Raw genomic sequence first — 19,949 nt, 5'->3', positions numbered from 1 at the left:
GATTCAATCAGTTTGTCATTTGTTAGAACAAACAGCACTTATTAGTTTTTATCCACCCACTCGCCACCATTTGATGTAGATTTCTGACGGAAAAACGTGTAGGCCAAACACAGTCCAGTGTCGCGGTTAGTGGGGTAGTGAGTGTGTCTAAGACTGGATCGAGAGTTCTGGGTTCTATCCCTATTCGGTGCTCGTACTTGTGTTGTATTCTTGGGGAAGAAACTTTACCGACTAATACAATGCCTCTCTCCATCAACTGAGAGAAATTATCATACTGGTAGGTTATCTGTAATGTGTAAATGGAAACTTTTTCCGGGGATTAGCTCGGTTCCATTTCACAATAATAACCCATATAAAGTAACTCGACTCCAACTGTAGCTCTTTCAATACTATTTATTAGCCAACCTTTACTTTACTTTACCTATACTTTACAATATTAAGATACAATCTTGAATATTCCATTATTCTAAAATCCGTACTTTGTTGTCAAATGGACTAACATCCCATCTAGAGGATTGAAGTAACAATATTACTAGTCACTTTGTTTATACTTCGCGACTCACGTAACTTAAAACCAGTTTCCATTTTTTAAAATAAAATCTACTCCATATATCCTAACTGACCCAATCTCAGTTTGTAGGTAAAAAATTATGATTTTTTTTAATAACTTTATTTGTTTTCTGCACGTCAATTACTTTTCTCATAATTATATATTGTTTAACCTACTACATACAAGCTTTTATGATAAAACACTGATTAACACTAGCTATCGGCACTGTAAAGTGTTGACCGTTTACCACATGCATTGCATGTACATGCGGATTTTGCCGTGGGCTAGTGAAAAAGATCTCAGCATTTATAATGGTTAACTACCAACTTATTTTTTCTACAAAATCACTGAAATTGTCGTGGTTTTTGAATTTGTGGCAAATAAACTGTTTCCATTGATTCTTGAAAAACTGGACAAAAAAAAATCACAAATCCTGGATAAGGCAGAACAAGTCAACGGCACGAATCGTGTTACATGTATTAAAATCAAATATACGATTTATTTACGATTGTCAAGTACGCCACACGAAAAAAGTCGTAGGACTTACATTCAACTTTTAGACAGAAGTATTTTAAAATTTAAATTTTTGATTGGCTTGTTTAGAAATTTTTCCGCTCAAGATGTTTTGTAATAAAATGAAAAGCAAGGAAAAAATATGGAAAACACAGTCTCTACCAAATTAAACGGAGCTTCATGTCCAGGATCGGAAGGATGGACGGTGCCTCCAGTGGCTCCAGATTCCTGAACCGGAACTCGTAATGTTTCGACTTGTTCCCTGCGCTGTGCGCAGGAAAACCCGATGTACTGTTTAAGACAAAAAGAAAACATTCAAAAGGAGGAGAAGCAGCAACACTTTTATTGCTTTTTCGATCAAAAACATCGGCAAATGTTCTAGTGACATCTTTATAAACCAGACAAATGTGTTTGAATGAATGAATGATGTGGACTTACTGCGGCGCACACAAGTACACTAATTTAAGGATGAAAGAAAAAGGAAGGAGGGAAGGGGGGAGGGAGGAATGGGAAAAATCAATGAATGTATAAATATATGAAGGAAAGAACGATTTCGAACGATTAATGGTAAGTAATCCTCAATCTCTAACTATCTTGTTTTACTGTAAGTTGTGATGCGGTTCTTAATAACTTTATACTAGGGGTAAGCACAACATACAATACTGTTGGTACGCTCGTTACGATTGGCAATTTAAGTAACTAATTATTTACTATTCGTGGGTTAATTTTATCCTTTACAAATAACAATCTAACTTAGTAACTGAATCAGTTTCACCCCTGTGTTCTCTCTAAAGTTGTTATTCATGTTGATGATATGAGTCGGCAACTGACTAAAACACACAGAATTAATTAAACAGTTAAGTATCAAAGCAACCTTCGCCTCTATGCAGTTTCTATAGTGATCCATGTGTTTATTGATCGCTGAAGGTACAATGTTTCGGCTTGCACCCAAAAACGGGAACAAGCCGAAACATTGCACCCGCATCGACATCCTTTGAAGGTCATAATGAATAAGTCAATAATAGCAGCTTTTTCAGGTTAAACTACACAAACATGCTCTCCTTAGTCTTACTGAGTGTATGACAAGAGCCCTGTATGTAACGTGTGCAGGTTTTCTGTAATTTTACCACTGTATGAAATGCTCAACTGATGTCATAGTAGTTTATCATGCACTTTTCTATCTAAAGATATCTTAAGATCAACTGTAACTTTTCTACATTAATCATAATAAAAAATACGTGTTATAATGAACTAGCATGAACTTTTCATATGTGAGAGATCTTTTACTTAAATGTTCACAATGTTTTGTTTTAATGAAAACGCAGGTGACCACTATATTATGAGCAACCTGAATAACGCCCCCGAAAGACAGATGGTTAAACACTATACAAACAAATTAAATGTCTAGTTTAACTCCAGGATACTGTAGAAATTATCTTTACCAAATAGCTCATATAGCAAAGCAAAGTTGATCTTTACTTTTAAAAGTCGCGGAAAAAGTGCTTTAATAGAAATCCATAGAGGAATTCATAACGCAATATTAATGTTAATAAAAGTTATACCTCTTGAGGATGACCAGCAATGGACTGAGCGACTTGAGGGGGAGGACGACCACCTGAATACTGTACGTCAAGGCCACTCTTATGTGCTCCTGGACACAAAAAAGATGTAATAACGTAAACAATGGATCAAGGAAGAAAGGAAAAGAAAGAAGGATTATATGTACAAATTTGAAAATGCCTTGAAAAAAAGTAACTATCTTCCTTTATGATTTTTGAAGACGAATGAGGCCAATAGCAGTGGTTTAATATCGTTAAACCATTATGTATCTCACTGATAGGATCGCCTATTCTCAAGTGTGACCTACACCCTTATAAGGGCGCATGCAAAAACGCTATTTCAGATTCGTTACACAACTTTCTAACTACAAAAGAGCTGTGGAACCATTACCGCGCCCAATATTTACAAAATATTAAACCGACAACAAAGCACTCTGATTGATTGGCTTATTCACTATAAAAATATCGATGTTACAGGATATGTGATTACCTTTCTTGATAATGGAAACAGCCTTTCTGTTTCCAATCCTTTCTAAGCCGTTCACCAGGTCTATCAAGGGTACTTCCCTATGATCCAAGTCATCCAACAAGGCTTTGGCTGGGTGGGAACTTTTACTGCGCTCGATTATGGCTATATGATCTTCAGAATAGATTGAATTAAACCATCCCATAAGCACTTTCCAGTCCAGGGTGGGACCCTTTTCTAGAGCAAAACAGAGCTCTTCGACTGTCTCCTGAGAGAGTTGGCTAATCGACATTTCCGTCTACCCTAAAAAAATACAAACCGATTTCAACTGAGTTCTCTGTAAACCTACCCCTTTGTCAAGGAAAAGGTGCTCGATGCACCTAAACTATTTCAACTGTGTGTTCCTTTAACCCTATCCAGACCGGGGGGGCGGAAAGTGCCCGCGCCGACTTTGAACGCTTATAACTTTTTTAATATTCAACCAAACGCTGCCAAACTTTGAGACTTTATCTAAAATTTATCTGGGAATAATTTGGTAGGGTAGGTTGTTGTGTCAGGAACTTGACGTCACCATGGCAACGGCATTTTGACAGGCATGTTTTCCCAAATTTGTAATTTTCCTGTTTCTATTAATGAAAAATAACTTTAAAGCAATTATTTTCATCTGTTTACGGGTTTTAAGCACATTTTTATTGGTTTTGAGTATTTTCCAGTAATTTTGGGCGGTTTTCTGACGTTTTGAAAAAATTCGAAATCCAAGATGGCGGATCCAAGATGGCGGCTGTTTTGACATTATGATGTCATTGTCACGTGATGTGACGTCATCATCCCACGTGACATATAGGAAAAGATAGATTTTGGGACATACTATATATCCTGTAAGTTTCATTGTGATTGCTTAAATATTCTGAAAAGACCAAAAAAAGCCCGGTCTGAATAGGGTTAAACAAAATGCGCGCAATTTAATGCCGAGAAAAAGTTAAGCTTGATTTTTAGAATATAGGAGATACGACAACAGTCATGATAGAACCCCCTTTGTAGATCTTTGTAAAACGATAATGAAGCTACGCTTATTGGGATTTATACACATGCAGCAAACAACTTTTAAATGTGTGCAAAAAAGGAATGTAAAACACATATATTTGTCTACTTCCTTGTTGTAGAATCCAAAACAGAATTCACAGACCTGAAATATAGAAGAAATAGTAATTAATTAGAACGGTCGAAAATGCCACACGAGGCAGAGCAGATTCGAAGAAGTAAAGTATTACAGGGCCGGAGGCGGGTGGTGGTTGCGGGGGTTGGAGGAGTAATATATCATTATTTATGTCATTATTTATGTTCATGCTGTTGTCTAAAATCAGAGTGATGCTATGGATAGTGCCTTTTTACCGTGGAATCGGATAAAGTATGAGGCCCACACATGTTAACTTTTTATTCGGAGGCTGAAGCCAGGCCAGTAAAGATTCAATATCAAGTTGGCGAGCTAAAATGTTAATAGTTTTAAATCTCAGCGATATTACAATGGTTTCGACGCCAGTCACGAATAGAGTATTCGGCTTCAGTGCTTGAATACGGAAGTACATGTTCTGTCTGAAAAAGGGCCTTATAAGGACAGTATCGTCATGCTCCCAAGACAAAGATACGCAATACAATTCGGGAAAAACTCCCAAGCACTCTCTTTTGTATCGAAGGGCATTTTTTACGTGTGAGTTTGGTCACTCGTGATTCTGTTTCAAATTGTACGTGTTGTCCTGCAAGGAGGGACTTTCCCAGGAGCCGCGCGCGGGGTTTCCCGGAATAGATGAAAATGCGAGCTCAGCGTGTTTCATAAAACATAATCACCGAAGGCCGTCAACTTAGTCAAATTTTAATCTTATGTTCATTGACTAAAACTGCATGCTTTTACGATTGAAATACAACGTTAGACTATGGTTTAATATTTTTTTTGCTAAACTGATTCAACTTCCTGACTGTTAGTTATCAGAGCCTGCTGCCATAAGGGGGTTTTCCCCTTTTCAAAATTGCATTGTCGTCTGCAAATTCTGCTTTTTGTCTGGGCAGATGCTGACTTCCTTCACTTCTAAATATTTACGAGAAACACGTAAAAAAGGAAAAAATATTTTAAGCTCCTAAATTTTAATTTTTACCTTTTAATTCGGGGGCTGAAACAAGTAAACATTCAATATTGACCAAGCTAAAATGCTAATAGTTCAAAAATGTTTTTAACCCCAGCGATAATTGGTATCGACCCGTAAATAGTCTTGGAATACTGCCAGTCACGAATATAGTATTTAGTTTTAATGCTTGAACAGGGTAGCTCTGTCTGAAAAATAGTCTCGAAATTCAGGATAGTATCGCCATGCTCTCAATACAAAGTAACACAATACATTTGGAATAAACCCTAAGCACTTCCTTTTGTATCGAAGGGCATCCTTAAATATGTGTGAGTTAGGACACCGACACTCGTGTCTGGCGCGTGATTCTGTTTCAATTTATGCGTGCTGTCTGCGCAAAGGGACTTTCCCAGGGGTCGGGGGTTTCCCGAATAGATGAAACTGCCAGCTCAGCGTGTTTCATAAAGCAAGCATAATCGCCGAAGGAAATCAACTTTTTTTCGTAGTCAAATTTAAATCTTATCTTCATTGCATAAAACTGCATGCTTTTAGGGTTGAAATTCAACGGTAGCCTATGGTTTAATATTTTTCTGCTAAACTGATTCATCTTCCCGACTGATTGTTATCAGAGCTCACTGCCATTCGGGGTTTTTCCCTTTTCAAAATTGCATCGATCAGCACATTTTTCTGCGTCAGTTGAAAAATGTATCGCTTTGTCTGGGCACGTCCTGAACTCTAAATAAAATTTAAGAGGAATATTCACGAGAAACACGTAAGAAGAAAAAAATTATTTTAAGCTCATAACAAGCTGAAGCTATTCTTTATGGTTAATGTAGAATATCCGATCGGCAAGGACTTGGAAGTGTATAAAATAGAAAAAAAATATATACTAATAATTAATGCAGTGCATGTTTACCGTATACTCAGTTAAGAATTTCATACCTCAGTGAATTTCTGAATGAACTGATTGATCGGTAGTTTCTGGTCTTGGCCGGCAGAATCTGTCTTCCACTGAAACGAAAGATTTACAAAAAGGCCAATAGAGCCTCCTGCAAGGGTTAAAGGACTATGTCGCGTACGGGGTAGCGATCTGAAAAATTTTCTGTTTACCTGAATGAAATTGCTCAAAACTCTTGGAAAAAATCTACAACCAAGGTAAATTTACTTTAACTCGTTTTCCGACGGCTCACGTTAAGTTCTTAACGTAATGAATCCCCCTTTAACGAAAAAAAAATAAAGAAGCTGGGAACGAAAGAAAGAATGAGTGACTCAAACGCGAAGATTACGTTAGAATCCGATCTGAATTTATCTTCCCGAATATAGATCTCGAACCCATCAGAAAATGTTAAGCGACCTCCTGAAAAAAAAAATCGATATTTCAGTTGGAAATCAGAAACATAGAAACACACCTCTATACGTTCGCAGTTGACTTTCTTCTCTAGTTGGTCTTGTGGAGCATCTGTATCGGCGCAGCGCCACTGCGTTATGGGTTTGCGATGGCAGTGAAGCGGTTTATTACAGCGAGTGCCAAAGAGGGTTTGAAGGGGTTTTTCCCTTCCAATACGTCAGTTAATATTTATATTATAGACCATTATAGTATAAGGTTTCTATTGTCAGCTGATGTTGACCTTTAAGAAGGTTTTATCCCATTGCCATGGCAATGTAAATATTTTTAAACTTGGCTGTAAAAAACAATCAATTATACACGACCACATCAGCTCTGCTGTAAAATTTTTATGTCTAAATCAAAGATATATTATCAACCTGAGAATATACGGTTGGCCTTGGTGGGCCTTCTCGCAATAGTTGGTCAATGGTCACGTGACCAACTTTTGTCAGTTTTCAAACTTCACTGCGGCGTTTTATTTACCTTTACCAAATTCCAGTTGATAATCACTGAAGTGTAACACTTCAATTTGGAAAAATATTTTTTATGCTAGCAAGCAGATTTTCAGGTATATGACTTAACCCATTGGCGCCTGTGCTGGTCAAAACCGGCCGTGACGAACGTTGCCCTTTGTTCCACTTCCGACGTCATCATTTTTGACCAAAAATGGCAGCATCTCTGCAGGAGGAAAATATTTTTCCAATGAAACCCAGATCAGAGTGATTGGGTTAATTTAGCCTGAAATACACACTAAAATGCTCAGAAATTTGAGTGAAAAACTTGGGGAAATTTGCCTCAACCACCAATGACTACTCAATGGTCCTCAATGGCAAGAATTTCCTGTTTGGATGATGCTTCTCATCGATTCTCAAAAATCCTTGAACCGCAAGACACACTTGCAATATGAGGGTTTTGGCGCAAATCCAAAAAAATGCGTTCGGGGCTTCGCCTGGCTCGCCTGCCGGCTTCGCCATTCTCGCCCCTCACTGTTTTTTTGGATTTGCGTCCAAAACCCTCATATTGCAAGTGTGTCGGGGTTAGATGACAGCCTTTCAACCCATGCACATGTATCTAGGCAAAGGCACCCTTTTAACACTTGTTGAGGACTGTCCTAAAACAAGTGGCCCCCGCCAAGCCCCAAAGAACAGGCGCGCCAGAATTATTTTTCAATTGAACAAATGCTCTTATTGAGTAAACGGAGATGGGAAGAGGGAGAACTGGAGAAATTAACTTGAATGTAAAGAAAAACTTGAAAAGATCTCATGGAAAAGCGTTTACAACATACAAAAAAACTAAAGAAAATGAAAAACAAATAACAATCTTTTTAACAGACGAGCTGATTGAAAAATTAAAAAAACTAGACAGCAGTGTTGTCGCAAACGTTTTAACAAGCTAAACAAAACTTGCACGCTCCGGTGAGTGCATAAATTATTGAGTAACACAGGAAGTCATTGTTTACCCTGTGCCAATTGCGTGGGAAACCCCCTTGACGTAATCTAATTGTTTTTTTTTTTCATTTTGAATATTTTTAGCCGGAAAACAACTCAAACTCTTTGTATGTGTGTTTTGAGAGCTATGATTTATTCAACAACAATATTTAATTTGACTAACATGTAAATATACCGTGAAATATTGAGCTAAGAACTTTCTAGAACATAAAAGAACAATATAAGATCACGGTAAGTTTATTCACCAGGCGTCATTACTATTTTTAGTTAATAGGTTATTTCCCGATGTAATGACGTCTTTTGTGACCAATCACAGTTAAAGTTATAACTTTATATTATTCACATAAGCTTTTTTTGTATTACACAAGCAAGTTGGCCGATGTATAAAGACGTTTATCAAACCTTTTTAATCGAAAAAAGAAGCAAAGACGCAGCTTACGGACATGAATCATTTGGAAACGACAAACTAGGATCTGATTATAATATTTTACATCAGCTATTCGTGCCTTCGCTTCGCGAAACCTAAGCAATTACGGACAACAATCAGATGCTTGGTCGTGAAGTTTGGTCGCAAGGTTAAGTATATCAGATGCTTGTAGACGTTTTTTCAAACATTTTTCGATCAAAATTAAGAAGATTTAACTCAGTTTATTGACATGAATCATTTGAAGATGTCAAACGATAGCCTAATACAACTAAAGCGTTTGCCAAACTTGACCAAAATTTGCCAAGTTACAAGCCAAAACACGTCATCACTTTGGAATGCAATCGGTTACGCCGTAACCTGAATTGACAAAATTATTTTAGTCACAGGCCTCAAAACGTCATCACTTTGAAATTTCAAATGGGTTACGCTGTAACCCGAATTGACAAAATCAGCCAAGTTCCCAACCTTAAATATTCTGCCGTTGTCAAGGAACAATTTACCTTGGATACCGTGGCCATAGATGTCCGCCGTTGTCAAGGAACAATTTACCTTGGATACCGTGGCCATGGATGTCCGCCGTTGTCAAGAAACAATTTACCTTGGATACCGTGGCCATATATGTCCGCCGTTGTCAAGAAACAATTTACCTTGGATACCGTGGTCATGAATGTCCGCCGTTGTCAAGGAACAATTTACCTTGGATACCGCGGCCATAGATGTCCGCCGTTGTCAACGAACATTTAACTTAGCAACTGAATAAAATTATTTTACTTAACACACTTGTAATGTTTATTGATTGCTTATTATATTATTAAAAAGCTGTTGATTTGCATAAGTCTGACGCTGTGGGACATTCACCCACACAAAAAAAAAATTTGCATGCATTGTTCAGACAAGCCCTTGACTGTGGGGATTAAATCAAGTGTTTTTTTTTCTGATTTCGACTCGGCAGAAAGTCACTTTAAGCGCGCTTTAACCTTTTATTTTGCCTCGTTCAGGCAAACAACAACCTCTCTTGTGATGTCTCGAACATTTTTTTGCAACTCGAACGACAATGCTTCCATCACAAAGTAAACTACAAGATGAGCGCAGACAATCATTCTTTCATTAAATGAAAAAATGTTCTATTGGACTGAAATTTTATTTCGAAATGTCGGTGGTGCTTTCGAGAAGTTTTTTTTTCATTTTTTGTCTTTCTGCTTTCATGATCTCTTGTCGTATTTTTTCGATGTCTGGCTGTGAATTTGTTTGTTTGTGTGCAAAGCTTGAACGTAAAGTCTCTTTAAGTTGACGATATTTCTGCATTTCTCGTAAGATCAGTTGAAACTCTTTGTCAGAAACAAGATTATCATTCAGAGCTTGTGAGACAGAGCTGTTTATCGAGTCATGTTTTGCAACAGCCAGAGCGAGGATTCTTGAGTGCTTATTAACTTTACGTTCAAGCTTTTTGTTGATAACTGACAGGCCAGTGGAAGCTGCGCCAGATATACCTGCTACTGCTGCAACAGGAACGCCGATAACAATTCCAACACCAGTAAGTGAAGTCGCAACAGCTCCAGAAGACAGAGCTGCCGTCACGGCGCCAAGACAGACCACGGAATAGTGAATAACTTTCCGGACTTTTTTATATTTTTTTAACACAAGCCTGTAATGCTCAGCTTCAGCGGATATTTCTTTTTCAATTTTACTTATTTCAGTCAGCCGAAAATTCTCGGCATTTGTTGGGAGGCTTGGATAAAGTTGTGTTTCTTCGCGATCACCATAAGCAGGGGCACTCGGGAGAACATTAGCAGATGACATGGTCTCGTATACATAAAAGTTAATTTTGTATTTAATTTAATTCAATTCCAACTCATATGTAAGATTTGAGCCGTTAAAATCGAATGGCTTTCCATTCTCATCTCTAATCGAAAGAGTCAGAGATGATACATTTTCTTCAGCAGAAACGTCGCGCAAGACGTTAAAATGTGTATTTTGGTAATAAACTTTTTCATACGGTTTTCCACGTATGTCAAAAAACGCTAAAAGGCTTGATGGCTTACCATTTAGCAAGCTTTGTTGCTTGTCGATAAGGTCACAGTTGATGAAGTAATTTTTAGGATTTGAAACATTATTTACCTCAATTGTTTCAAAAAATTCCTTTTCAATACTTGCGTAATTCTCAAACCCAGGCAAATTAAAGAACTTAATAAGACTTTCATTCAGTCCAAAAGTTTTTAAATTGGGCTCTTTTGCTTTTATTATCAATGAACGACCTGCAATGCCTTTTGTTACAGAAAACATGTTTTTCTCTGGAAATCCTTTTTCAAAAATACTCCCAATGTCATCGAGTGAGAAGTTTCCTTGCCGTATATAACGCGCCTTCTCTTCCTTGTTCACTTGTTTATAAAAAACTATTCCATCCTTTTCCAAACTATTCCAGCTGTTGTAAAGAGAACAACTTAAAAGCCGGATATAGCTTGGTTTTGGAATAGGCTGGTCAAAATAAACAGTGTTCGGATTTTCTTTTGTGGTAACAGTCAGCACAACCATTTTTATATTAAATAAAAATAAAAAATGTTTAATATAAAAGAGGACCATGGATGCAAAAACAAGAGGTTTTATGAAGTGGATGAAAACCCCAGAAGCAACTACAATTTCTAAAGCGGCAAAAGACAATGCATGGAAACCTTTTCTTGCAAAATATCCAAACGCTGACCGAACAAAATTTGTTGCACAGGTTGAGTTCGCGTACAACCACACAGCAACGGCAGACATTTATTACAAGGCAGGGCAAGGCCATTTGATAAATGTTTTTGGCTCTGACAGCAAATATTGGAGCCCAGAGATGAAAAAAGCACTGGGGGTGAATCAAATTTCAGGCGGTTTTCCACAACAGCTGTCACCAAGCGGCGCAAAAGGCTCATCTTTGCCAATTCCAGCTGTTGGATTTCACGAAGCCGCACCAAGTTTGAAAAAAATATTTAACAGCCAAATAAACATCTACGTCACACCAGACCAATATTTCACAACGAAATTAAGAGAGATTTTTCAAAAAACAAAACTGAAGCATACATCAGGAAAAGAGTCAAAAAGGTGGCTTGCTAGCCAAAATATGGCCTATTGGCCACAGCAACTTAACTTTGCGGTATGGTGCGCGACAACAGGCTGCGGTATAAGTCGAGATATTTTCGATGAAGAGCACTCAGCTCTCAGCTTGCCACCGATTGTGCGAAATTTTTACCTTTTTCACGTTTATTTCACGATAAGGCGAATATTGTTTCAGATGGGGGGAATTCAGAGCGTAAGCGCCTTGCCTGGCGACCCAACGTTTAGCCAGTTCGACAACAAGTACGACGTGGCTTCGTACAAAAGAATATGTGCTGAGTTCGGTGTCGACCCGTCAAGCGATTTCCGTTTCACAACAGGCGCAAACCACGGACTTGGTAACGTTTATATATGGATTACTAACATTGGACCAAACAAAACTGGAGCAAAATACCCCGATTACGATAAATTTTCGGACGAAGGGGGAGCTGCAAGCAAAGGTAACTTGATTCAATACATCGAGCCAGACGACGCTGCATATGCACAGGCAGACTGGTTTTGTCCTAACGGCACTGAAGGGCTTACTCAGGCAGGTTTGTCGAGAGTAAACCAGTCGATAGAGGCTTTTGTCTACTGTATTCTCGGTTCGCAGGTGAACGTTCGAAGTAGCATACTTGGAACAGGCGGCCGTGCAAAGGAAGCGCAAAGTGAGTTCCTCGTGTTGGTTGAAGACGCTATAAGGCAACCTGATCTGGCAAAGTCGGTCCAAAGATACCAATTAGCCATCGACGAAGCTAAGGTTCGGCTTAACCTTGCAGTCTGCCCAGGTGCCTGGCTGATGCCCGCTCGTATGGTGATAAACACAGAAAGCGTTGTTGGTTACAATAACCAGCTTAAGCAGGCTGTTGTTGGGATGAAATTAGGAGTGAATGATGAGGTTAATAAAGCTACAAAAAAAGCAGCTCTTAAACTGATGGCGGGAGGAAAATCAAAAATCAACCCACCAAACAGCCACCCTTCAAATCCTATACACAAGAGCGCCACAGCAAAAAAAAATCAGGCACCCGCCGCAAGCGCTGCTGAAACACCAGCTAGGGACCTTTACGGTCCCCGTCCAAAGGACGGCAACGCGCAAAGCGCTAAATCTACGAAGGCCGTAGCCAATGATTCACACGAAATAAACAAAGCAACTGTCGCTGTTGGCGCGGTTGGAGCAGCAGCTTTGCTCTACACCCTTATGCGTTAACGTCTCTTTTTGATGTATTTTTCAACAAGAAAAGCAACCACAGCAAGGATAAGCAGCCAGGTGTGCTCTGCAAGAAATCCAATTACTTGACCAGCGGTTTTGAAAAGAAATTTCGCAATCGAGCCAATGAGACCAGGCAGAGCTGATGCTACCTTTGAGCCAATATCACTTAGGCCTTTTCCCAACGCTTTGCCGGTTGCCTTCAACGCGTTTGTAATGGTTCCAATCACAGAACCAATCGTGACACCAGCAGCAAGAAGTATTGCTGTTACTGTCACGCCATATTTTTTGAAGATCTCTTTGATCCTCTCACGAAGTGGAAGCGCCCTTTCTCTTTCTGCAATCTGCGTTTGTAAACGCCCGAGCTCCTCGGTTCTTTCCGCAACTCTTTCTTCCGCGGCTTGTTTGTCAGTGGGGGAGGCATTCTCATCCTCAATAATTTTTTTGTCTTCCTCGTTTTGTCGCTTCAGCTCGGTTTCTTGCTCTTTAAGATCATCCAACGCTCTTGTGTCGTTGAGCCTTTCTTGCAAAGTGTTTCTTTCGCTCTCTTTGGCAGCGAGGCTTGCCCTTAGTTGGTCGGCTCGTGTTTGTTCTTTTGCCTTCTGCTTTGCTTGTTTTTCAAGAGCAGCAACTTCTTTTTTTGTGTTTTCAAAATCAGTTTTATAGTTTTTAATCCGTTGCTGCAGCTCGCGCAATTCTGATTCATTTTCAACATTTGACCCAAGTTGATCTTTCTTGGCTTGGGCTCGCTCGATTTTTATTCTCAGATCTCTCATTTTTTGGACGGCTTTTTCTTTTTTTGATGCGATTTTTTGGTCCTTTTGAATTTGTTTTTCAGCTTCTCTTAATCTTTGGCGTTCATCTCTTATGCTCTCATTGTCTTGAGCAATAAGATCTTCAGCTGACGGCCCAAGTTCATCTTTGAAGCTGTCTAAAAAGTTTTTCATGAAGCCTGACTCATTATCTTTTAGAATCTTGTACTCGCCTTTTTTAGTTCCTATAGCAACAATTTTCCCCTCATTTTTCCCAGTGCCTCTTTTAATTCTAATTTTTTCAAAATTTGCTTTGGGGAATTTGCCTTTTATCGTGTCTACAGCTTTTTTAAGTTTTTGCCGCAAAAAACTTTCTTTTTGAAGATCACTTATCGAAGGGGTTCTTTCAAGCAAAGGTGTTTCGTTGTAGGATGTATCTGGCAGCCCGCTCTGTTCGTGCTGCATCATTTGCATTTCATGTTGTTCACCCCCATGGTAGGGTGTGGATGCCTCCCCGGGCTGAAATGGTCGGGTTGTGTCGACCTCTTGTTCCTCTTCATCATCGTTATCACTGTTGTGGTCAAGATCTTGGTCCAAATCAGGGTCCTCGAATCCAAAATCACCACCACCTGTTGCCATCGCTTAATTTATATATATATATTTTTAAATTAAACTTTTCAATTTAACAATAAAACCAATCGAGAGATGGCTGCTGTTCAAGAAAACCTTCGACCGGGACGCACAGAGAAAATACTCGGCGCACTGAAAGCCGAGCGCGCGGTAAAACGAATCACTTTTGACCGCACAGAAGCCAATCCAGAGGAAACGTTGTATGTTTCAGTGCCAAAGCTGAACGAAAACGAGGTCATTGTGCCCGGCTCGCTGGCGCTGCGCTTCAACATCGACTTGAGCGGAGGCCATGCCAACAACTTTCTGGTTGACAACGTCAGCCGAGCTCTGGTCGACGATTTTGTTGTAAAGTACGAAGGCACCGTCGTGCAGGACACGGTTGGCTATGACATCTACAAAATATTTGAGGATTTTTTCCTTTCGCCTGAGGAGCGCGACGACAGGGTGCCAGAGGGCATTCAGAGCGAGGACCTTAACAAAATTCGCTCAAATGCTGGCGATAAGAAAACTTCAGGTGTGGACGCAGAAAAAAAGCTGAATGAGATATATGGAAATAAATACCGCATCCGCCTGGATCACCAGATTTTAACTGACCATGGGGCATTTTATCCTCAGGCACTATACAACGATCTTGTGTTCGAACTGAAGCTCGCGGCAGCCGAACATGTGGTCAGAGGCTCAGATACAACAAAACTAAAATACAAGTTGACAAACATCCAGCTGGAGTACGAGATGATAAGAAGCGAGGAAATTGCAGATGAAGCGTTCAGCGCTTATTCGGGCGGCAAAGAGTTCGCTTACGACCACATCCAGCGTGTTAAAGTGGTGACTTTTGCAAAAGGCTCCGACACACGTCTGAATCTAAGGGTCAACCCGCAGAGGAGGTCCATGAAAGGTATCTTGCTCCTATTTATTGAGCAATATAACAAAGGTGCAAGGAGCTCGGAAAAGTACATTAACCCGGACCTTACAAAAGTAAGCATCACTGTCAACGGCTCGCCAAACATGCTGTACAACAACGGCATCGAAGGAATGGACATTTGGGGAGAAGTTAAAAGATTCTACATGAAAGAAAAAAATAAAACGCAGCACATGACTCTGCAAAAGTTTTACACAGAAGACAAGTTTGGCCTTCTTATTGATCTGCGTTCCATGGCTGACCACTCGATGCACGGAAGCGGCACGCGCCTTGTGAACACAAAGGACGGTGTCCAGCTTGAGCTAGAGAGGAAAGCAAGCGGCTCAGGTAATTTGAAATGCCACATTTACGTAATCAGCGACGCCCAAATGAATATACTTGGCAGGCAGTTAGAATCTGTGCTTTTATAATTTTTTCTTTGAAAAAGTGTACCTTAGGTACATATACGAACGAAGATGGATCCTGCCAATATACCCTTCAACGCCCTCATTGTGGGACCAACGAACTCAGGAAAAACAAGATACGTGGTCAATCAGCTTTGTGGCCCTTTCCGAGGCAAGTTTGACTACATCGTGCTCATCTGCCCGACTTTCGAGCACAACAAGACTTATTATCGCTTTGCTGAGGAAGATATTCGATTTTTTGTTTTCATTTGCGAGCAGCACGAGGTGGAATCTTGGTTAAGGCTTTCAAGATTTCTTTTTGAGGGTACGAACACGCTTATCATCCTCGACGACTGTGCTGCTTCGAAAGATGTAAAAGGAAGAACAGGGGAGTTGGTGAATCTTGCTTTCTCTGCTCGCCACGCAGGCTTGAGCATATGGGTGTTAACTCAAAAATTGACAAGCATAACATCCTCATTCCGCGAAAATGTTGCGGCAATCGTTTTCTTTTACACCCCCTCTGCCAAGACCACGAAGGCAATCTTTGAGGATTACGCTGGCGAACTTGCCAATGAGGATTACAAAGAAATCATTTTAAAGCTAAAAAAAAATAAGTTTTCGCATCTTGTCATTTCTCATCGCCACCCTTACGGCACAAAATTTTCTTATTGAACATATTTTTTAGAGTAATAAATGGCTGACCCGTTCGCAACTTCTCCTCCCGAGAGCGTCAAGGGCTCTGCAAGTGAACAAGAATTAGCTTCCGTAATGGAACTGCTAGGAGCTGAACCAGAAAGTACAGAAAGCGCTATGGCACTCATTCAAGGCCCTGACATTCCTGCTTTGCGTGAACAGCTTGCAATCCTTGTTTCAACAGGAAAAGCCAAAGAAGCAATCGGTGTGCAACTGACACACGAGCAGGTGAAGCGCTTGACAGATAAAGAAGTTGAAAAGTACTTAAAGAGATATGAGGCATACGTTGGATCCAAAACAACCGACAGCTTGATTGACAGCTTTATTTTTCTTGTTACTAAAGTCGTTGGTATGGCCGTAAATATCAAGGACGTCAATGATTATCAGAAGGAACTCAAAAACGACTACATCATCAGCAAAGAGCTGTCCACTTTGGCAGGCGGTCTGGCTTTGAAATGCGGCCGCTTTCTTGCCGTTGCAAATGCTGCGCTCATCACAACAAAGCACATTGATTTAAACGAAGCTACAAAGTCGCACACTTCGCTGTGCGAAACCAAAGGTGCTTCCAAAGATGCGGACACAAACACTACTGAAGATTTTTCTGAGCAATGCTAAGAAAATGCTAAGTAATTACTGAACAATGCTTAGCAATTGCTTAGCAAAAAATCTTGCTGAGCAATTTTCTATTTAAATATTATTTTTTTTTATTATAAATGGCCGAGCTCGAACCAACTCCGATCGCTCAAGAAGAACAGAAACAAGTTACTTCAACAACTCCAGCAACAAAGCCTGCCAAAAATCCAAAGCGAGTTGCTGCTGGCAAGCTTGCAGCTGAAAAAACAAAACAGGCTCGTGAAGCACAGAAAAAAGCTGCTGTTGAGGCTGCTGCAATAATTGCAAAAGAAAAGGAAAAGAAATCTGCGGCTGCAAAGCGAAATGTAACACCACCGGCCGTAACGGAACCAGCTCCGCCCGAGGCTCAGCCGCAATCAAGCGGTCTCACCACAAATCAATGGATATCTTTGCTTGGTATCGGCGTTGCAATCGTTACAACTTATGTGAAACGCGAAGACATAAAAGCCTTTATAAACGAAAAAAGAAGTCCAGCATTTAAAGCTCCGCCAACTCTTATAACTGATGACACACCAGTTACAGCAGAAAGTATTGGAAGGGTTGCAACGCGTTCTTCAGACACGCCTTCGACAATCCAAAATGCCATTAGACCTCGCAAACAAAGAGGAATCCGTCCGATGGATTAAAAAATTTCTTTTGAACATTTCTTTTTCATTTATTATACCGACAATGTCCCTTGGTTTTATTCTTGACAGCCTTGTTAAAGGTGCAGCTATGGCTGGTATTGCTTTACTTTGGTTTGAATTTTCCAAAACTTGCGTTAAAACCGCTATTCGGGTGCAAAAGGATGAGGATACAATTTTTAAAAGAGGTATAAAAAAAACAAAAGAAGTTGAATCTGGTGAAGAAGTTGCAAACTTTGCTTCGCAAAACGGTGAAGAATAAACAAAAAAATTTTTCAATTGAATATTTTTTATTATTTTATACTGAACCGCCATGTCCGACAACAAGCTCGTGAAAACGCTCATGGATGCCGCGACTCTCACTGGCCTTGCCGCCGGAATCGGCTGGGCTGCCAAAAAAGTTGTAAAAGAAAACTTCACATCCGACCCAAGCAGCAGTTTTATGAACTATGTAAAGTTCACAGCCGTCATGGCTGGCAGCGTTGCACTTAAACAGTATCTCGAGGACCAGAAAATTCTCCCAACCAATTAAAAAAAAATTAGAATAGTATAATAACAAAATGGCAAGCGTCGCGATTATGGCTGGCGGAGCTATCTTGAACGCTGCTGCTTTCATTGGCGGCAACTATCTTGCTCGAGCTTTGGGTGGCGGAGATGACGCCGCTTTGAAAGAAAAAGAAAGACACGACAAAGCTCTCGAGGCTTACCAGGCAGCTTACGCGAAGTACTCTCGCGACCGCACGAAGCTTCTCGACTGGATCGAAACCAACAATGAGATCAAACAGCAAGCGAAACAAAACTTTACGAACACAGACTACGCTTTCAAACTCTACAACCAGGCACATCCTGACAAACAAATGATTCCTCCGAAAGAACCCAAGTTCTCTGATTTTTATCAGCCAAGCGAGCAGCAGAAACAAGGTGAACTGATGTTTGTTGGCGCTGGCGCGCTTGCACTTGGGTACGCTGCCTTTCGGTTTCTTTAAACTTTTCTTTTTTTCTTGTATACACATGGATGCAAAGATTTTTGCGGAGCAAAACTTTTCGAAGAAAATCTCGAAAGTCTACTATAGCCCCCAGGGCTACTGGAAGGGAATTGCAGCGATAAAAAAATTAGCCGAGGCGGCCAAGGTTTCCGAAGATGCTGCTAAAAAGTGGCTAGTTAAGCAGGCCCTTTGGCAGATCTACCTTCCGGCACCACGATACGTTCCTCGCCCAAAATTTGATGTTTCTTCTCCTAACGCGGTCCACCAGGCGGACCTTCTTTTTCTGCCACACGACAAACTGCTGCGAGGGCGAAAAGTTTACAAATACGCGCTGACTGTTGTTGACGTTGCCAGCCGTTTCAAAGAGGCCGAGCCTTTGACCTCCAAAGATTCAACTGAGGTTGCAAAAGGTTTTCAGACAATTTACAGGCGAAGTGCACTAAAATGGCCACAGATGCTTCAAGTTGACCCTGGTCGCGAATTCATGGGAGCTGTTACTAAAGAAATGGAAAATCACAAAACCTATATTAGACGCGGGCGTGTTAACATTCACAGAGATCAAGCTATTGTTGAACGTTTTAATCAAACACTGGCAGGGCGCCTGTTTGGTTATCAGTACGGTGTCGAGATGAACCTGCCATCTGGCCAGCGGTCGACAGCGTGGGTAAAAAGGCTACCCGAAGTTGTTGCCGCTCTGAACAACGAAGTAACCAGTCTTACTGGTAAGAAACCTGCTGCTGCAATCAAAGAAAAGGCTGTTTCGTCAAAACCGTCCTCAAAATATACAAGACCTGTTGGCAAGAAAGAAAAAAACTCCCCTCTCTCGTTAATGTGCGCTTCCTCTACCAACCTGGCGAGCTGGAAGGCGGCGTAAAAAGGGCTACAGATCCGATTTGGTCATTAAAAGTCTACAGCATTGAAAGGTCTGTTACTAAACCTAATCAGCCAGTTCTTTATTACTTGCACGATGGTCCAAAGCGCGGCTTCGTGCGTGAAGAATTGCTTGTTATTCCTCCAAATACACAGTTACCACCAAGCCCTTAGTGCTTGAGCCCCTTGGGCACTCCTGAGTGGCTTTTTATTTATTAAAGCACTCTAGAGAGACCTTTGCTTGGCGGCTAGTTAGTTTTTTCACTCCCTTTTATGGGGCGGTGGGCTCTTTTTTTTGCCCCTTCTCTGCAAGAGCTTCGCTCTCGTGCTCCGCACCCATCCGATAGTGCCCATATGCCAAAGTGTTTATCCCATCTTCATTTATCCATCTCTTTGTGTCAAATGGCGACAGCGATTTTTTGTTTACCACTATTGAATGCATCTCGTGGGCATAGCTTCTTAGCATGTGCATTTCGTGAAAGCTTTCCTTGTTTTGAAAAAGTGCATCTTTGAAGTCTTTATGATTTATCTCATTTTTCGTCACGCACTCTTTCACCCCCTTTGCCTTTTTTATATTTTTTTCGTCCACTTTCAGCGTGTTACAACATTTTGACTCACTTGCTTTCGGATGTTTCTCTTTTATTTTTTTGACCAATTCTTCGTCGTTTGCCATTATTACCTGCATTTTTTCCCCTTCGCAAGTGCACTCTTTTATTTTTG

At 40.4% G+C, this 19,949-nt stretch overlaps 3 protein-coding genes across 5 annotated transcripts in view; 2 read left to right on the top strand and 1 right to left on the bottom strand.

The window, feature by feature from the left end:
- The window catches only part of LOC144643512 (nucleolar complex protein 3 homolog), a 115,023-nt gene that overhangs the window by 59,323 nt on the left and 35,751 nt on the right, over positions 1–19,949 (top strand). The gene's annotated exons all lie outside the window — the stretch shown is intronic.
- Positions 1–19,949, top strand: part of LOC144643542 (adrenocorticotropic hormone receptor-like) — a 64,982-nt gene that overhangs the window by 16,113 nt on the left and 28,920 nt on the right. The gene's annotated exons all lie outside the window — the stretch shown is intronic.
- On the bottom strand, positions 376–6,734 carry LOC144643467 (uncharacterized). 3 transcript variants are annotated; one of them, XM_078502727.1, is made up of 6 exons: positions 6,615–6,734; positions 6,148–6,216; positions 4,239–4,274; positions 3,113–3,391; positions 2,626–2,714; positions 376–1,354 (listed from the first exon to the last, which is right to left on the bottom strand). In XM_078502727.1, the coding sequence occupies exons 4-6, from the start codon at positions 3,378–3,380 to the stop codon at positions 1,166–1,168; spliced, it is 546 nt and encodes a 181-aa protein (XP_078358853.1). In that variant the 5' UTR covers positions 3,381–3,391; positions 4,239–4,274; positions 6,148–6,216; positions 6,615–6,734; the 3' UTR covers positions 376–1,165. The 3 variants fall into 3 exon arrangements, with proteins under 3 accessions (XP_078358853.1, XP_078358855.1, XP_078358852.1); XM_078502729.1 differs by lacking the exon at positions 4,239–4,274; XM_078502726.1 differs by having other exon boundaries at positions 3,113–6,216.

The sequence above is a fragment of the Oculina patagonica genome, chromosome 2 (assembly GCF_052425735.1).
Source record: "Oculina patagonica isolate OP01 chromosome 2, crgOcupat, whole genome shotgun sequence".
In the NCBI taxonomy this organism is placed as follows: domain Eukaryota; kingdom Metazoa; phylum Cnidaria; class Anthozoa; order Scleractinia; family Oculinidae; genus Oculina; species Oculina patagonica.
The sequence above is the reverse complement of the archived record's forward strand: the minus strand, read 5'-3'. Positions and strand labels throughout refer to the sequence as shown.

What these genes read in the sequence shown, in the direction of transcription:
- LOC144643467 (XM_078502726.1), bottom strand. Translation starts at nt 3,380, where the DNA reads ATGTCGATTAGCCAACTCTCTCAGGAGACAGTCGAAGAGCTCTGTTTT. An exon ending in TGTTTCCATTATCAAGAAAG is followed by an intron (nt 2,715 to 3,112) that starts GTAATCACATAT and finishes TTTTGTGTCCAG; the next exon opens with GAGCACATAAGAGTGGCCTT. An exon ending in TTGCTGGTCATCCTCAAGAG is followed by an intron (nt 1,355 to 2,625) that starts GTATAACTTTTA and finishes TGTCTTAAACAG; the next exon opens with TACATCGGGTTTTCCTGCGC.